Below are 19,696 nucleotides of genomic sequence, written 5' to 3' on the forward strand. Positions count from 1 at the left end.
AGCCCTAAATCTTAAGCGCCATTTCAATTAATGTCCTCAAAAAATGTTTTCGTTTCCTTAAATTAGGGAATAATTAAAGACAGCAGCAATGACAATAAGTGTATATTTTCCAAAAACTGATAAGAAACCAAAAATTAACTTAATGTGTTTATCATTTGTAATAAATATCTGTTTTTCCTTTTTTTTTACTCTCACATTATCTTGTTTGCAATAACAGTAATTTAAAAAAAGAAAGATTAGATAATAAAAAAAATGATGATTAGCCTTACCAGCAATATCCTCTGCTGCTGAATGAAGAAAGAGTTGCCATCTGGGAAACTTAGATTTTCTGTTGAGGAAGTTCAAACATCAAAGACTTTGCCTAAAAACATCCAAACAAATACACCCAAAGAGATTGTTAGCAGTGTACCAACATATAGACAGTTAACACATATCAACCTCATTTCCTACAAACATCTCAGCTGGATATCACTGAGAGTGTTATAAAACTGCTGTAGTCAGAAGTCTGCTGTCATGAGATACAGAAGCACAATGAGCGCCTTGAATATACTCCAGAGTTTGCTTGCAGTAATGTGATGGTCATTTCATGCCTTTTTGGGGCTCACAGATACACACTCCTTTATCACTGTGAAGAGTTTGAAGAAATTTGTTTGGAGAAGTGCAGGGGCTGACTTGCTCTGTATGACAGTTCCGTTCAAAGATTCCTTGTTAAAAGAAGTTGGGACTGATCTTTTGAAACAGGAAATAACAGGCTTTTAATCTCCTTAAATGTCTGTGAGCCCGTCTGATGTACAGAAACAGTATGGAGACGAACATCTGACTCAGAATAGATTTTGGTAATCAAAGTTGCTTCTTCATGAGCACTGAAACAGAGTTTTACTTTTAAAAAACATAGTTGTGTGCGAGAGAGAGAGATCCAATACAATATCATCATTATACTCAGCTCACAAAGTGATATCATTGCAGCTTTAAACATTTTGCAATCTTCCAAGTGGTAAACTGAACAAAACTGAGTATGTCTAAGATATTTTTTTAGTCTTTTTGCTACAAATGGAACGACTGACCAACCCTGTGAATAAAACCCGTCAACAATATTGCATCCACATGATAAAATGACTGAGCCTTACACAGGAGTATCGTATCTTGTATCTTGTTTACTGAACCTTCTTTTCAATACATATTCAGAAAATCAGCGTCCGTTTCACTGCCTCCTACAGGACACTCTCTTCTTCCACTTTCTTACAAACATTAATGTGACACAGAGCCGATACTGCCTCTCCTGGCATTACCATTGTAACAACACACTCATTCTATCTGTTTCTTTCAGATGAATAACAGGAACTTAGGATGTATGTATCTATGAATAATAACTATTATGCATACCCATATATTTATATGAACAACTAAGTTCTTGCGATACCACAGTAGATTACTTTACTATTAAAGTATTTTGAATGTGGGACAGCAGTCGCCAGTTTTCTGTGATATAATGAGCTCTTTTGGTCTAATAATAACGTGATAGTGAAAATGTTGAAAAGTTGATGCAACCCTTTGTGCTGTACTCAAACTTTCCTCAATTATTCTTTCCTTCTACAGTATGCAGAGAGAAATCTTTAAAGGTGATAGATTTGCTGAAGTGTGATGTAGTTTTTCCATGTTCAGCGTTTCTAGTGTTGGTGAGCTTTTCATTTGAGTAGACTTAATGTTAGCTTAATCGTCCTCAGCTGATGTTAATTGGAATTATGACCCATGAGATGAGCTTTCATATTGGTTGTATTCTCAGAATATTTTCCTTTTATACAACATTTGCAAATCCCTTGTGTCATATTCATTTCCTTTGTCTTATCCATCGTAAAATAAATAAATCCCAAATAAGTCCATATAAGTGATTTAAACAAAGACAGTGCTTTTTGTTCTCCAATCCCTCCATGTTTGTTTTAGCCACTTCCTCCCGATACTGACTGTTATCTCTGCTATTTTACTGGAACCTGTTCCTCTATTATTCATCCTCCACCCCGGTCGGCTCAAATGACTGCACAGTTGTGGAAACATGTGGCATGCTAGCTTTAACTAGTGCACTTGATGATCCCGTTTTTGTCTTTGCCTGTTTATCCTTCTTTTGTACATTACCAGCTAACCTCACCGCATCTGATACATTTTATCAATCTAATAATAATAATAATGGATTGGATTTATATAGCGCTTTTCAAGGCACCCAAAGCGCTTTACAATGCCACTATTCATTCACTCACTGGTGGAGGCAAGCTACGGTTGTAGCCACAGCTGCCCTGGGGCAGACTGACAGAAGCGAGGCTGCCATATCGCGCCATCGGCCCCTCTAGCCAACACCAGTAGGCAAGTAGGGTAAAGTGTCTTGCCCAAGGACACAACGACCAGGACAGAGAGCCCGGGGATCGAACCGGCGACCTTCCGGTTGTCAGTTAGTAACTTGTTCCACTATTTTGGTTGTTTATTGATGTTCATCAAACAGCTAGTAGGTGCATTACCACCACCTTCAGGCTGTAGTGGTGCATTACATACTACCAAATGGAAAAAGTGCAAAATAGTTGTTTTTGGGCAAATAAATAAACAAGTAAAAACAAAATAAAAACAAAATGTTGCATAAATTAGCATTTTTCTGAATAGTTTAATGACTATCTGAGTGCTCATGCCTATCCTTGATTATATTGTAGTAAGCTAACAAACAAAAACAAAGAAACAAAAACCTAAACAGTAACAGCTGTCTCCACCCCTCTGTCAGCCTTGGTGCTGGTTTAATACCTTGTTTTCAACATGGATCCATTTTAGTGACTAGATAATAACCTTTTTTGATGGTTGAAGACTTTCAGTTGGGGAAATATTGGATCAGAGTAAACAATTCTAGATGATTTATTATCATTATGTAACACATGACTGAACAACAAAATTGTAGATGCAGTCCCTTTATGCAACTCAAAAACAACAAAAAATGAAGAAATTATTTAGTAATTTTAAAAAAATCTGTTTTTCATGTTAAGTGCGGAGGTTTCATTGTCTTACAGCCTGAGGAAAGAACCTGCTGTGAAGTCTTGTGGGATGACAGCAGATACGTCTGCTTGTCAGACAGCAGCAGGGTGAACAGGGGTGTTGCTTTTTTGTTTTTTTTTTTTGTTTTTTTCATGTGCTTTAGGCCCTGACACCTCACTGGTATCTCAGAAGCTTGGTACAACATTGGTGCTGGTGATATTCTGGGAGATTCTGATCACCAGCTGCAGAGTCTTCTCCTGGGGTGTATATGTCCATTATCAATTGATATTTTCAGTCCGAATACAGTGTAGTAGAAGTTAACAAGAACTGAAGTTTTAAGCCTGTTGCATTAATGTTTTGGCCTCCTTTTATTTTATTTATTTGTTTATTTACTATGTTTGAGAAATGATTAGTAAACCAACCATCTATAAACTGACAAATACAGGTACCTGCTACATGGCAGCAGCAACCGCTAAAGGCAAGCTAAGTCTAAGCTTAGTTATGGCACCTCTGGTCAGTTTTTTGGGTTATGATCATTTACTGATAATGCAAATGCACAAAAGGACCAGCCAATTACTCCCAGTATATATGGCTGCAGCACACAGACACATGCTATCTGCTAATTAGTGCAAGAAATAGGCTCTAAAACATTGTTTTAATGGCTGATGCTTTGTGTTTTAACATCAGGGATTGAATCCCTTGGAGCCAGCCTCAAGTGGTCATTAGTGGAACTGCAATTTGATGTGTCAGTGACCGCTAGGCTTTCTTTACTATGGTGGAGATGTTTGATGATCATGAAAAGTATCAAAGACAAAGAATCTGATTAAGCATACACCATACAACACCAATGGGAAAATCTCTCTCTCTTTTTTTTACTACTTTATATCAGAAGGTTTCAGTTTTATTTTATGGTTGAGGTGATGCAGTTAGAATAAGCTAGGAGAAACCCACCATGCTCGTCCATTTGAGAGCTAGCAGTACTCATATTTTACTCAGCAATATGACAAATATGTGTCAGAAAAGATGCAGAAACTGTTGAGGAATCCTGAGTTTGACTTTGGAGCCTTTTGCTGCTAGTTTTTCTTTTTGGGTCAACCTTGAGGAGCCCTCCCTCTGCTGCCTTTTCACAGCACACTGAACAGCAAAAGGACAGACAAGGTGCATGTTAAGTGAAGGTGGTGGCTCCTGTCATAGTCGACCTGGGTGCTATCAGGACGGGATCAGTCGTCTGTGTCTGGATGACAGAACTGCCTGCGTCTCCATCACTGCAGAGTGTCCACAGGCGTCTTTCGGCCTCGGTGTCATGACAGCCAGCTCAGCATGACAATAGGACAACTAAAGGGGACAAGCCGTCTGCTGTCAGCAGTTAAAACCAAATCCTGGGCTCCTGCCATCAACATATGTCCAAAATCTGAACTATTAAAACTTCACCTCGACGCTGATATAAATTTACTTAAACAATGTTGAAATGCTTATACAAATATTCAACATCTCCTGTCAAAATTAGACATTTGGCAAAGATTTAGGAAATGACCTTTAAAAAGTTTTGCTATTTGCAGACTGGTGTGCAGATCCTCGAACTCCCCCGAAGGACTGCTGAACATTGGCTTAAGAAGCAAAACCCCTAAAACTCCCATCTGTTAAAAAGAAACGAGATGTCCTGATGATTACAAGAATCAGAATCAGAATACTTTAATAATTCATAAGGAAATTATGTACGAGGAGACAATATTTGGTTAATTTCCTAAGGAATATTATGGACTATTAAAAGGGAATATTAACAAAGCAGTTTTGCTAAATGTTGCAAACTGGCATAACATAAACATGTTGACCTGAAAAAGTGCTGATTTCGAACCACTCCAGAGATTTGATTGTTGCTGCTTCTCCAGTGTGGATTCTAGAAATTTGTATTTTGTAGACTGAACAACCATTTTTTAGCAATAAAAAAAATTATAATAATTTGTTTGCCTTACTTTAATCAGTCAGCAAATTACAAACTAAGCATTGACCATGATGGCCAACCATTCTGTAGGCCCGGCCTGTGTGACTTGGGTGGAAGTGTTTTATAGTGGAAATAGTGGATGTTAGTTCATTGGGTTCTGCAACATCTCTGACCACACTGTGATCGTCACATCATATAAGAAAACATGCAGGCACATTTCTTATTTCTAACAGAGACCACAAAAAATGATATAACCCAATAGATCCTCACAATCATCACTTGCACCTTAAATCCATGTCGCAGAACTCCAGGTTTATTTTTCTGCTGGGAAGACAGCAGGGAGCCAGTGTTTGCTCAGCTAGTAAATAGACACACAGGACATGTGATGAGTGAAAGACCAGTTTTTTATAAACTTAGCCCAAATACACATCCATCCACCCATCCAAATCTGTTGTACAGTGTTTGCGCTATTTGTATGGATTTGTTGGACTGCACATATTTTGTGTTTGGTCAAAGTGCTACATTCATCCAGTTGTTTAGTGTGTACATTGTGTGATCACTAAAGTTAAGCATTAGTTTGAAGCACTAAGTGGAAATCTTATCAGCATAAACTTTGTGTTCAGTTTAAAATAAAAGCACACAAACTTGGTAGACTCTTATTGTACCTCTGTCACTATTCAAAGCTATCCTCCCAGCCTTAAGAATTTTTTTCTGCTCATTTTCTGCAACCCCACAGAAGAGAAATGTGTAATTTATTCAAAGTCCATGTTTGCTATAGTAATTAAATTCCTTCGTATGTTTACATTTTGTTTATTTCACCACTGTGACTAGTTCATTTAGCATTTTGGGAAGGCTTCTTTGTCTGAGAGAAAATCCATTTTCTAGCTCCTACCATTCACCGCCACACACAAGTACGCTGATTATTCCAGAGGCACAGAGCGGGAGCGCGGGCAGGAGAATGCAGGATGAGGACCTACAACTGACACAAGGTGCAAGCACCACCAGTGGCCTCAATCAGTCACGAGGTGCCTCAGCACGAATGGAGCAGAGAGGTTGTTGTGCTGGCAGCCCCCAGCAGCATGATTAAGGAGCCAGCGGTGTGATTACGCTGCTCGCCTTATGAATGGAGTAATAGAGGGAGGCATAGTCTGGTGCTAAATTCTCCTGATGGAGGTGAGACATGAGTATGCGGTGGGGAGGAGTCCGAGGCCCTCCCATGTGACCGAGAGAAGATAAAAGACTGACAATAGATAATTAAGGAACTGCCAGGACCTCTTTTCTATTCACATGGCTGTATTATTAAAGGGGATTCAGTCAGGAAGAATATTAATATAAACTACAGCCCGTGTGACTCAGATGAATATAAATTGGGGCCGGTATGTGGAGGAATGCATTAGGGAGTGTTTATCAGGAGCACAGTGGAGCACGGTGATCATGAGAATGGGCTCCACACTTTGCCAATGAAGCTGTGTCGAGCTCCGGTGAATTAACAAACGCATGTCATCAGCAACAAAGGTGCTTTTGAGCAGTTTGCATGTTCACATATTTAAATCGCTGCTGCAGAAAAAAGTCACACAGCTGCAGTTTTTTTGCATATTAGTCTTCGTTCATTCAAGCTTCATCACTTTCAATGATTCAAAAAAAGAAAGAAAAAGAGTTTAAATCCCCTGTTGAAGAAAATGTATTTTTCAAGCTACATAGTACTAAAGAACATTAGGCAGAAAAGCATTTCATTCGTTAAGCATCAGTATAATCAGTTCATCACAGAGTAAATATATTTCAGGCAGTGAAAAGGTGAGACTTTTCTGTGTCGTAGTTGTGGTTGAATTTGGTAAGTTTTTCATATCTGTGGACAAAAAAGGCTTATCTGCTGTAGGGGTTGTTGAGATGGAAGTACCTCTCCACATGGATTTCACAGATAAGTATTCAACCTTGTGCAATTTGGAGGATCCTTTTATCCAAAACACCCGACTGAACCTGCAGCTGTATACATTTTAAAGATGAATAAGCCCTGAGAGAAAAATATGACAGTGCCAGAAAACATTACCTGTGCTGAAACATGAATATACTGGCTATAATATATTTTTTTTCTTCCATAACACATATCAGTGGGAAGGAAATTTCAATGATGAACCACTGAAAAAGTCAAGGATATGACTTTAATATAGAAAAAAAATCAGAAAAAAACAAAATTCTTAAAGTTTTCTTCATCTTCCTTTGAAGATAATGACAAGTTCCAAATTAGAGTTTAGATTTGCATCCAAAAACTTCAGTTTTTCCCCCTTCATTAATCAAATGGTTGTATCCCTCCAGATATGTCCCTTACAATCTCCTAAAGGCCAAGATGACTTCTTGAAACGAGCCAGTTTGTCCATCCAACAGTCCAAACATCAAAAAATAAATGTAATCTTTGTTTGATAGATTTCTCAGTGTTTTCAAAAATTATAACCCAAGTTTCCCTTTGCAGGAAAATCCTGCAGATTACCCAGGCAGTTTTGCCGATGTGGTGGTGTTAAAAAAAAAAAAAAATCAGGAAAAGCCTTTCATTCTTATAAATTAGAACACCATAATTTGCATAAGAATAGTTTGCCTCATCAGCGTTGATGGAGATTCACTCTGTTCTCAGGGACTTCTCAGTTTCATTTTCATTAAATGTCTTCTGCCTGCAGCACACTTTAAATGGCAGTATTTTTACCTTCACAGGTAGGTGATTCCCAAATGAAAAGCTGGCAAAACGTGACTTTATATGATTTTATAGATTAAGTTATAAAATCACCTGATACAAAATGAGCTCTAACTGGATCAACTTAAGTATGTAGTAAACACAAATACGAAGTTTTCAATAATACGTGATTTTGTAAAAAATACTAAAATGAATTTTAATGCCATTTTGAACAATTTTGAACATACTTACCCTCTATTAATCCATTGTTATTTGCTTATCTAAAGTCAGGTAATGGTGGCAATAGGCTAAGTGGGTTTTTCCAAATGTCCTTCTCCCTAGTCATACTTTCCAGTTACTCCTGGGGGATCCTGGGGCGCCTAAAGACCAGACGAGATATATAATCTCTCCAGTGGGTTCTAGGTCCAGGGTCTCCTCTGAGTTCAGTGTGCATGGAAAACCTCCAAAGGAAATTGTCCAGAAGGCATCCTAAGCAGACGCAGAAGTACCTCAATGAACATAGGTGAGGGTTGGGGTGCAGATTGACTCGTAAAATGAAAACTTTCCTTTGAGCTCCGCTCTCTTCTTACCACGATAGTCTGGTACGATGGCCACATTGCTGCTGAAGCCTCATCAATCCACTAGTCCAAATCACAGCCCACCTGCTCATCACTTGTTAACAAGATAATTGAAGTCCCCTGCTTGAAGTAATAATAATAATGGATTGCATTTATATAGCGCTTTTCGGGGCCCTCAAAGCGCTTTACAATTCCACTATTCATTCACTCTCACATTCACACACTGGTGGAGGCAAGCTACAGTTGTAGCCACAGCTGCCCTGGGGCAGACTGCCAGAAGCGAGGCTGCCATATCGCGCCATCGGCCCCTCACCAGTAGGTGAAGTGTCTTGCCCAAGGACACAACGACCGAGACTGTCCGAGCCGGGGCTCGAACCGGCAACCTTCCAGTTACAAGACAAACACCCAACTCTTGAGCCACGATTGCCCAGCAGAGAACCATGGCCTCAGGCACTTGGAGGCAGTGACTTTCTTGTTCAAATATTTTTTTTAAGCAAACGAGTACTTGAAAAGCAAATATTGGTGCTATATCACTAAAATACACAAAGAATATACTTTCTTTACCTTCAGTTAGTCAAATACATTTCACATTTTACCTGAGAGCTAAGATCCAGTCACACAGAGACCTGTTGGCAACCACTGCTCACTAGAAGACAGGGGTTGCAATTGCAATTCTTTCTAGCTGTAAGTGTCACATTCACTTGCAGTATTCATGAAAGATGCAAACTTGTCTGCAAAGACTGTTCGCTTTCATAGTAAAAGTCATGCATTTTCAATTGTTTTGGGGGGTTTCCCCCTCCGATTCTGGTTTGGGTCGCACTTTTTCAAGTTTCACTACTTCTCAGTAAGCAGCAGGCGAGTGTTTGCAGATAAATCGTTGTCTTCCATGCACACTATGGGCAACTGCGGTAATCTGTTAGTGACCAAAGCAATCACAAGGAGGTTTTTGGTGCAGGACGCTCTTGGTGACTGATTTCAGCTGACACAGCCAGTAACCTCCAGCAATCATTCACGAACCATGGGGGAATACACATTGTTTCCCAGCAGGCTTAGGGAAGCTGATTGGTCTCTGTGTGGCTGAGGCCTGCAATAACAAAAATACACACACATTTTTGCATGAAACTAAAAAGTCTTAATTTATGTATTTTTTTTCTGCTTCTTACAGTTATCTTAAGCATTCTTTGCTGCAAGATAAATGCACCCAAAGGGAAAACAGACTTGTGACCTTGTTCTTGTTGCAGAATAAATAACGGTCAGCTTGGCTCCTAAAGGAGCCTTTATTCCATAGCTGTAAAGCAGCCTCTATAGAAGGTCACTTTAACAACAAAAAGACACAACGATACACTTGGTTCATGATATATTTTTTATTGTTGGGTAAAATGACAAGCGTGTTTTCTCTATATAAATAACAATCACATGAAAGAACATACGAGACATGGCTATAGGGAAGTGGAATCAGTGTTTGTGATCACAATGTGCTGCTTGGGAACAGGATGTCCATAATGATAGCTGTGTGTTTTGTTTTTCATTCTTAAAAAGGAGTGTGCTGATTTTCTGAAATGAACAGAACCTGGCAGAATCTGTACACTGATGAGAAACGAATGGAGTCACAGCCAGCCGCTATGTACAGGACATTAACAGAGAGAAAGGTCAGAGGTCGTCATCAGCAGAGTCGGGGTTTAAAACAGGAAAATTTAAATCAAAGTATATACGCTTTAACTGGAAAGACAGAATGACTATATATAATCTGTACACATCAAAAGTTCATACTAAATTTGAGATACAGTTGCCCATTGTGATTCAGAGTCATAGAGTGCTAGGGTGAATATGCATAGAAATGTGTCCAGCTAGGAAACGGTTTCATTGACTACTGCAGTAGCATCTAGAAAGAGCTGCTTCTCATGCTCAAAGACCCTCTACACGGCACAACCACATCTACCCCAGTCCCCAGTGTGCTAGTTCATCATTACTTCACATTAAAACATTCACTTGAAACATGCTGTCAAACAGAGCAGACTACGCATGTGCTCCACATTCAGCTACACTCTAAGATGCTTTTCTTTTATTTGGTCCAGGGATATTAAAATTATGACAGAATTTTCTTCACACACGAGTGCTCTATTGACTCTTAGCTAAGGAACATTTTTGAAACATTTTAAATTTCACAATGTGTAAAGCTGGCAATATTTACCTAACATCACCACTGACTTTCATTTTTCTGCTTTAGACTATAAATGAAAAGAAGAGGAAAAAAAAAACTATATCATTCAAAACCTTCCAAAGCTGGTTATAATTTCGGATCAAAGGTTACAGAGCACACAACCATAATGAACCACTCAGTCTCCACTTCAAACAGGATGGGATCACAGCAAGGGCTCGTTTTAATTAGACAGATTTGGCTGCATTCGATGGACGAGAGCTGTAGATTTGTGAGGAACCACTCACACTCACCATGAATGAAGGGGTCAAAGAAAGAGGTATTAGTCTGCAGTCACACTGGGAATAATTATGCTAATTCCTCTGATGGAGGGGAATTTTCCTTAAAGGCACAGGAAAAAAGTTGGGAATGGGAAAATTGAAATTATAAGATTTAATCTGGGTGTATACAATATATATGTATATATGCATTTCTGCCGATTCACTTTAGTTTGTTTTTGTTAAGAGATTATCTACAGCATTCCCACACACTGAATACAACCGAATAATAATGCAAAGTTGCACATATTTATGATTTCATACCAATTTTCCTGAAAAAAATGTTACTAGCAAGCAACTTTGATGTAGAGGCAAACCACCAGGTGAAAAGAAAACAAACAAACTTGGCTTCAAGACAATATCAATCAATTATGCCCTCACATATTTGTTCTTTTTTTTAGCATTTTTTATTTTATTTTATTTTTTTCATTTTCGGATGACAGTCCCTCATCCGTGTGATGAAGTCAATTTGGTTTCTGAATCTGTGGTTTTCATTATCGGACTCCCACAAAACTAAAGAATCTGCAACAGAATTCAGTGCATTAGTACCTTTGAAAGGAAAAAGCTCACTGGGTCTCATCGTCATGACCTAAGACTCTCCCACCCACACCACCACGTTGCCTTTGAGGACATCGGTGATCTCACAGTTGAGCTTGTTGAGCCGTCCATCCAGGATGAAGAGGGACTCTCTGGACGGTGTCATGAGGTACTGTCCGAACAGTCCGCTGCCCGCCATGATCCTGTTCTTGCTGCTCCACGGCCACTCAAAGGACTTGGTCGGCTCCTTCAAGCTCTTGATCATCTTGACTTTGCCGGTGCTCAGCTCCACAAACAGAGCGTCAGTTTGACGGCCGGAGCTGCCGAAAACGTTATACTGGTGGACTTCGGTGAAGGAGCGCTGGAAGGCCAGATCAGATAGGTGCAAGTTGGTGTGGATATCGAAGGGTTCCTGGATTTGCCCTCGCTCTGAGATCGTCTGGATTCTCATCAAGCCATCACTGTCATCGACAGTGACCAAGTAGTGGCCGTCTGGAGACACATAGGGAGTGCCAGTGATGTCACGGTTTTGTCCAATTACGCTGTCTGTCACGCTGTCTAAGATGAGCTGAGGCTGCGTGGCACCGGTAGAGTCTGGCCTGCAGTTAACAAAGTAATAGCCACCCAGATGGGTGTAGGCTACAGACTTGGGGATGCAGCTGTACTCCCATAAACTGATGTTTTTCACATATGAAGTCGTCTCCAGGTCAATCTTGTGTAGGACAGGCTCATTTCGATGAAGGATGAGGCCAAATCTGCAGAGAATTTAAAGAGAAAAACAAAGAAAAGATTTAATCAATATCACATTTTTCTTCTGAAATCCAAATTAAGAATCAAGAAACTGCCAACCCAGTTGACTGGTTGAGCACTTTGTACAAAAGTAGGGTCAGAACATATCCAAAATATTTCGGTTTACCTGAGCATGACTTTAGCGATACATTTTTCTCATTTAAGACTGTCCAAGCAGTAATGCACAACTGCCCAAATCTGCAGTTTGTTTAATAAACTCTTGAGGCTTCCTTCGAGATCAAATGAATCCCCACAGACCCCGTGTTAAAACAAAACACAAACGTAGAAGCAAGTTTAAATGTTGTATATTATTTCTATATACAGTTTCTGATGCATAAACTGCAAATAATGCACAATGTATTCCCTATAATCCCCATCCAGCAAACATCTCGGCTATCTGACAAAATGCCGCAACTCAGCACGTCCACACATTGCTGAGAATGAGATTTAGCGAGTCAGCAGGTGAAATTTGCCTCCTTAGTGATGCTGCAACTTTTGCATTTTTAGCCTTTATGGATCGTAATTGGTCAATGCTTTCCTTTAAACCAAGTGGAGTGAGTACCTGGAGAAAACTCACTCAAACACAGGCAGAATATGCAAACTCCACAAAAAAAAGCTCAGCTGTCAGTCAATCCAAATCTAGGACCTTTTCACTGTAGGGCATGAGTGCTAGCCACTGCAACACTGTGTTGCTCTGCTAAGATTAGAAGACCATCAGGTACCATTGTAGTTCTGACCGCCGGTGGCATTTCTCCCATGACCTGCTTGGAACCAATGGGGGGGGGGGGGTAAAGTAAATACATTTTGGGTTTAACTTGGTTTTCATTTGAAAACCAGTTGTAAAAGGGATTTCAATGGAAACTCATCCCCATATAAATAAACATACAGTCTCCTCAGTCTGGTTGTGCTGACAAATTTGACCAAAATTACACAAAAACAGTACATTAGAACTTTGAGGGGGTTTTTAAACACCTTTTCCTTGGATTGCTGCATGACTTTTTTGAATTTTGTTTCACAGATTTGAAGAGCTTCTGACTTTGCTAATCCAGAGTTTTACCTTTAACTCTAGCACTCATACTATTAGATAAAATATCTCAACAACTGCTGATGAAATTTGAAGTATATAGTCATCGCACCCCATGTTAATTATAATAATCTTGATGATTCTTAGTTTTTCCATCCTAGACCATCATCAAATTGCATTTTTAATTTTTTGTTTTATGACCAACTACATCATCCTATCAGCTGCAGCTGTGTTTAGTTCTACACTCTTTATAATTTGTGCTCTAATACAGACTGACTAGCAATTAGTGCTTGTAAGCTGAATTTGAGGGGCAAAATCATACGTTTCTAGGCTGTCTTCTCGAGCTTCCCGGCCTTTTTGGATGATTAATGCAGAAGGACATCTTGTTAGTTCAAAGCTCAAGTCATTTGCTTTGAACAGTCATGCACTGTATTTGAAAATGTTCTGTAATTTTTGCTTTTTTTTAAAGAAATCTGACAGTAAAATGCCCCCTAGAAGCTTAACCTGCAGGTGCAAAAAAAATCTTAAATCGACCAGCACAATGCAGATGATAAGGCAAGGTCAACCTGAAATAAGAAATTGATTTTTTTTACTAGGTAATTATGAAGATTGTTGGACTGTCATAATTTTAAATAAATTTTCAGGAGCAAAACTTTAACATATCTGAGAGGTCCATTTAAAACACTAAAACGGCCATCTTCTGCCCTCTGGCAATCTTCATATTGGCTGTCTAAAATCATCTACACTTTCCCCTTTAATAGAATCATAGCAGTGTTATATGTGGGCAACAATCAGTGAAAATGCTACTCATTAGAAAAACCCAAAGAACCTCCTAATGGCACATTACACTTTAACAGCTGAACAGTTGGAATATGCGGACAGGCCTCAATTAAATGCGAATACCAGGTGATTGATGCTGACAGGCGCTTCAATCTTGCCGTCATTCATCATCTTTTATGCCGTTTGAACACCACACTGTCTGTACCTGTGAACAGAAAATGGCTGTTTGAAAGCCACACAGCACATTATCATCACTGTGAAGGGAATCATTGATCCAGAGATCATTGTGTCCACTGGGGCCAGGCAGGAGATTGCACAGGGTCACAGAAACAACTAAAGCAGAGTTTTTGGTTTGTAACATGTGAGCATAAACTGATAACAACTATTTCTCACGTGTGCGAGGCTGGCTTTACTCCTTAATTAGTTATATTTCACTTATTATGTGATCAGCATTTAGTTTTGGGTTGTTTTTTTTACTTAAAAATTTCCTGCCGTTGGTTTGGAGCTGCTAACGATCGATGGCTTTTGGCATCTTAAATAGTCTTTAATTAGCTTGTCTTATTATTAATGGAGCAGTTTTTCATATTTTGTTGCCAAGTCTAGACTGTGCTACAAAACAGTTGTCTGCATTTAGCACAAAAATTGTGGAGCAGACCATTTATTTTCATTCATTTTCACAACTAAAAATCCTTTTTTTTCCAATTTAATCAGGAAGACAGCAGATTTAATTGTTCCTTTTGTAACTCAGTGTTACTGTAAGAACTTGCAATATGAATTATTTGACCATTTTCTGTTCTGCACTCCACCCCCTTCATACAGTTAAAGAGCTACTCTCTACTCATTGTCATTTAATAAAAATACAAAAATCTATTATTATGATTTAGCCAAGTCTAAGACTGAAAGGAAACTGATGACCACCACTGAAAAACAACTAGTTTAATCCCTGTAAGGGGAACCAAGGATTTCAGAATAAGTAAAGCAAAGACAAAGGAAACAGGTCAGAGTAGGCAGGTTGCTGCAGGGAAACGGTAAGAGACTTGGACAATCTAATCCAAATTAATTACCTGGACTGGACTTTTATTTAAGGTTAGAGTCTAACACTGGACCAGTTCACTCATCCTACCAAGTTGTTATTGCTCAGATATGTGAATGTGTTACTTCCATAAGAAGCAAGCAGTGATATCAGCAGCCTTTCAGAATTTCTCTCTTAATCATTAGTTAGGCTAGCAGAGTCAATGCTAGCCTAACTAATGATTATATACAATAAACTTTTATTTGGAGTTGACATCAAACTGAAATGAACCACACTTTGCTGTTTTTTCCTGGCTCCGAACTGGTCTATACTGGTGGCTGTGTGCGCAAACCTTCTTCACTTTGTCATTATGAGGTATTTGTAGGATTTTAAGGGTGAAAAATGAATTGAATCCTAAGATTCAATAAGAAACAACCACTGTAATACGACAAATTGTGGAATGAGCGAAGCGTTGTGAATACTGCACTGTATCCTAACAAGAAGCTCTAGCATCTCTCTCAGTAAGTGCTTGTGAATACAGCCAAATTCTCAGAACAGCCAAGAATTAAAATGCCCATTCAAATGAATTAATCAGACAAAGTTTTCATTATACAATCAGGACTTATGAGTAATTTAGACTGTAAAATTTGTTGGCAGTATACACTGGTTAACTTTCATAAGTTGTATTCGATTCACTGGAGTCTTACAAAGATTTATGATCATTCAATCAATTCTGTGAAACCACCAAAGCGGTTTTATGTCAATTAAAAAGCCCTCCGTCACTAAACATGTTGGTTGTTGATTCTACTATAGTGTCCCTCACCTATATTAAAAAATAAGCTCTGAAGAAAGATGGGGGAATCTAGAAGAAAATCATCAGAAAAATGTATTGTGCAGTTTAAATCTGAAAAACCATTTTCACCCACTGGCAGGCAGAGCTGGTGATTTACAGACCAATAATACAACTCATCAAACAAGCCTATCAAACAACACTGAAATTGTTTTGCCATGGATTATTATCAATATTGTGGCTGATCAATGACTAGTGCACAAATGCTTTGAAATATTGGTAACATGCTTGGAAGCAAAAGGTCGATGCGATGAAACAAATACTTTTCTCAATGGTTTGACTTTTTTTTCATGTATGAAAAATTGATAATCAGACATTGTTTGGCCTTGCTGTGATGTGAACACAGCTGGGGTGCTTCACTGGCAGACACGGATTGCTCTGTGCCAAACTGACAGCTGCTGTTTGTCGTTTGTACCAATGACTAATGCATAAAAGATTTCCCCCAATTCTGCACAAGATGGCTATGTTCAACTAGCTGCTTTGCATGCTAACTCATCTCTGTGTCAGTGTTTTCACTTTAGAAATGGCTGAGTCTAAACACTTAACCCCAGAGTAATGTTTGCTATGCAGTTCAGTAAAAGATCCTCAGGGTAAAGCTCGTGAGCAGCGACAATGGATGCTGAACAGTAAAATATATCTAAAGCACAGCAATTCTTGTTCACCCATCCTCTAGCACAAAAAGAAACATCAAACCAACATCTCGCTCGACTTGTTTTGCCAAAAGGGAGTCTGTGCAATGATTAGAAATTTGTGGAGAAAAAAAAAAAAAGAAGTGTGGGTAGCTTGAGCTGCAGGGTGCTATAGATGTGGGCATAAATAAGAAACAACCACTTTTTTTCTTTCCTTTTGCTGACATGTAAATTTGCTTGGCTACAAGTCGATGGCTGTAATGAATGACAGCCCCTGGAAGTTCCTGTTTGCTTTATAGTAGCTGCCGAGGGAATCCCCAGTCATTAAACAATCCCTGGAAGTTGCTGAATATATGTTGGCCGTTCGCACACTGCTCATGTTGCTTAATCGACTAATCGATGCTGTGTTCCTGCCAGCAGATAAATGCCTGTGTGAGTACCAGATATATGAAGAAAAATCAGAGCCACGGGGTAGCAGTTAATTCCAACTTCTCTATTATCTGCAATAAAACAGTTGTCCAAATAAAAAATGTGTATAGATCCAAAGCTTTGTCCTGCTTCACATGTTGTCACACATTCTCCAGAAGAGTACTCGGCTTCAGCCTCAGGTACTGTCCGATTTTAGCCATATGAAAAACATTCATAATAGTTGCACCTCCAAAGAGAAAGCTTATTTTTAATTATGAGTAGCTGTTAAAGAGAGCACTTTTCACACAACATTGTGGGGGAAAAAAAGAAAGAAAACATGGTCACACTTTCCTGCAATCTTCCCTGCAGGTCTCAGTGGATCTAATTACAGCTGTGCCAGCAACCCCACCCACACTCCCACCACACAGACACACGCCGGACTGCGTGCTCCTCCTCGGCAGGAGACCGTTAACTTCCTGAAATCCTCCAGACCTCCTGCTTGTTCCTGGCCTCTCCGTGACATTAGCCAAGCGTTTGGGAAAAGCTTTTCTCTATCCGCGTTAAGCCTGGGTGTGACAGCTGCTCGTGACATGTGAAAACCGAAGCAGCGTTTCGATGCACTCTGCACTCAGCAGGTCTATGCTTTGTTGTTGATGAACTAAAGCGATAAAGAGCAGGTGAGGTGCCAAACTGCCCCCCCACTCTCTGACTTTGTTGGGTTGTTTTTTTTTATTTGATCTCGGTGAGAACAAAGAAAATACTAATGACTCCTGTAAGTAGTGGCATTTGATGATAATACTAATTGCTGATTCATTCTTAAAACCACTCTTTAACCGTTTGACACAAAGAGTTTGGGGATATCTTTATCAGTGTAAGAGGCAGCTGCATTTAATTGTTGTTATTCTGTTTTGGTCATGATGTTTCTGAAAGGAAAATTTCAACAGCTATAAACGGCATAGCTTATTTAATTGTTTTTAAAGTTAATGCACATTATGTGGACATCCTGTACAGAACTGGAAATAAACCTAAGCCTCAGGTATTGCTGCTGATTTATCAGGTAATCACCATTTACTGGTAATGTCTAGCACCAAGCTCGGAAATTTGTTACATTATTTCCTTAAAAGAAAAAGAAAAGAGTCCGAACGGTTGAAAGGTCTATTTCAATCAAATTAGTAAAGGTAGGGCCTAGCAGGCAGCCGTCAGCTGTAGCCACTTTCCTTTGTCCCATCTGTGGGCGATCGTTGCTATGGGGCGATCGTGGCTCAAGAGTTGGGAGTTCGCCTTGTAATCGGAAGGTTGCCGGTTCGAGCCCCGGCTTGGACAGTCTTGGTCGTTGTGTCCTTGGGCAAGACACTTCACCCGTTGCCTACTGGTGGTGGTCAGAGGGCCCGGTGGCGCCAGTGTCCGGCAGCCTCGCCTCTGTCAGTGCGCCCCAGGGTGGCTGTGGCTACATTGTAGCTTGCCGTGAATGTGTGTGTGAATGGGTGGATGACAGGTTGTGTAAAGCGTTTTGGGGTCCTTAGGGACTAGAAAAGCGCTATACAAATACAGGCCATTTACCATTTACCATCTGTCAGTCAAAACCTCTATACCCCTAACAGGGAGTGGGTGTTTACTATTCATAAAGGCCACAATCTTTTAGTTTTTTTGTATCCGGTTACAAAAATGCTTCCTTCAGAGATGGACTCACTTTTGGAGCCAAAGTGGCCATTAAAGAAACAAATCCTCTTTGATGTTCATTTTCAGCTCCTTATTTTTGCTGCACGATTATTTGCTTACATGTCATTTTTAATATTCACCTTAATGTTGTGACCAAGTGACGAAAATCATAATAAACTCCTAAACTTAACTAACCACTGAGTAAAAAAGCAACGCTCTAAATGAGAGATTAACTGCAACCTGCCTTAGCATCTTCTATCCTAGACCTCCACCTCGCCCTTGTGTCTCCTTTATTTGAATTTGATACACAATACTTCTTAGAGTCTAATACTGCATCAGGGCACCGATGCCTAAACACCTTTGACATGTTTAAGTCTGTCACCCCAGCGACTTCTGACCAAGAGCAGTATTTGATGGCTTGGAATGTGAACCAGTTGGATGGGCTGAGCTTCTGCCTCCCAGACACTTTAAAGTAGGCATGAAGATGCCTTACAGCTTAACATGCCCTGAGGGGTAGATTCAGAATCTATTATGATGTATTATTAAATCTACAGAATTATAAAATTATAAAAAATGAATCGGATTATAAATTTACCAGTGTGATATGCCTATCTCGCTAGTCACTTGCATTTGTCAGTCCTCTTATTTTTTGAGCATTTGAAAAGCACTGCGTACAAGATCTACCAGAGCTACTGTGTAATATTTACAGTCTTTGCACAGGAACCTGCACAGGAACACAGCCGACAAATACTTGATTTTAAACAACCTAGCAACATTTAAGATAAAATAATAATTGATGAAATTAATTCAGTATTTGCAACTGTACTGAAATCTGGTAACTGTTCAAAAAGTTTTCAAGAAGAATGCAGATCATTTTCTGCCACTTGCTGTTTATTACTGAAAACTGAATATTTTTGGTAATCTGTTGGTTGGAAAAATTAAGATTAAGATTATTTAGTTTTTCTTTGTTTTTGGAAGTTTTTATGACCGAGTGATTTGATTAAAAAAAATCAGTAACTTTGGCCTTTTTCTTCATGGCCAAACCAGAGTTTAAACAGTCAAAGGATATTTAACAGTTGTAAGGATTCTGCGACTTTCAGCAAGTGTCCTTTGAGATACTGCCAAGAAATGTAAAGCAAAGAGTACACTGACATATTTAAAATTTCTAATACTTATAATATGCTTATATTATTTATTGTTTTCTGCAACTCTTTTGTGATTTTTTATGCTGGTTCTTGTTAGTCTTTTGAATTTATTTAAAAAATAAGGAATTGTATAATCAGTTTCAGGGTGCCCAGTTTCATCAGATAACTGTGTGGCCTTGATCCAAAAACCCACTCAAGTA

The 19,696-nt window shown here is 39.2% G+C and overlaps 1 protein-coding gene across 2 annotated transcripts in view; it reads right to left on the reverse strand.

Moving 5' to 3' along the window:
* Positions 1–9,537: 9,537 nt before the first annotated feature.
* The window catches only part of fstl5 (follistatin-like 5), a 203,683-nt gene continuing 193,524 nt past the window's right edge, over positions 9,538–19,696 (reverse strand). For both annotated transcript variants that reach the window (XM_085284620.1, XM_085284630.1), the window contains one exon: positions 9,538–11,955. In XM_085284620.1, coding sequence (XP_085140746.1) covers positions 11,253–11,955 — 703 coding nt within the window. In that variant the 3' untranslated portion in view covers positions 9,538–11,252. The remainder of the gene's footprint in view (positions 11,956–19,696) is intronic.

Source organism: Mchenga conophoros, linkage group LG2, assembly GCF_057382185.1.
Source record: "Mchenga conophoros isolate Kocher_MC1m ecotype Shallow Benthic linkage group LG2, M_conophoros_male_GT1.1, whole genome shotgun sequence".
Taxonomy (NCBI): Eukaryota; Metazoa; Chordata; class Actinopteri; order Cichliformes; family Cichlidae; genus Mchenga; species Mchenga conophoros.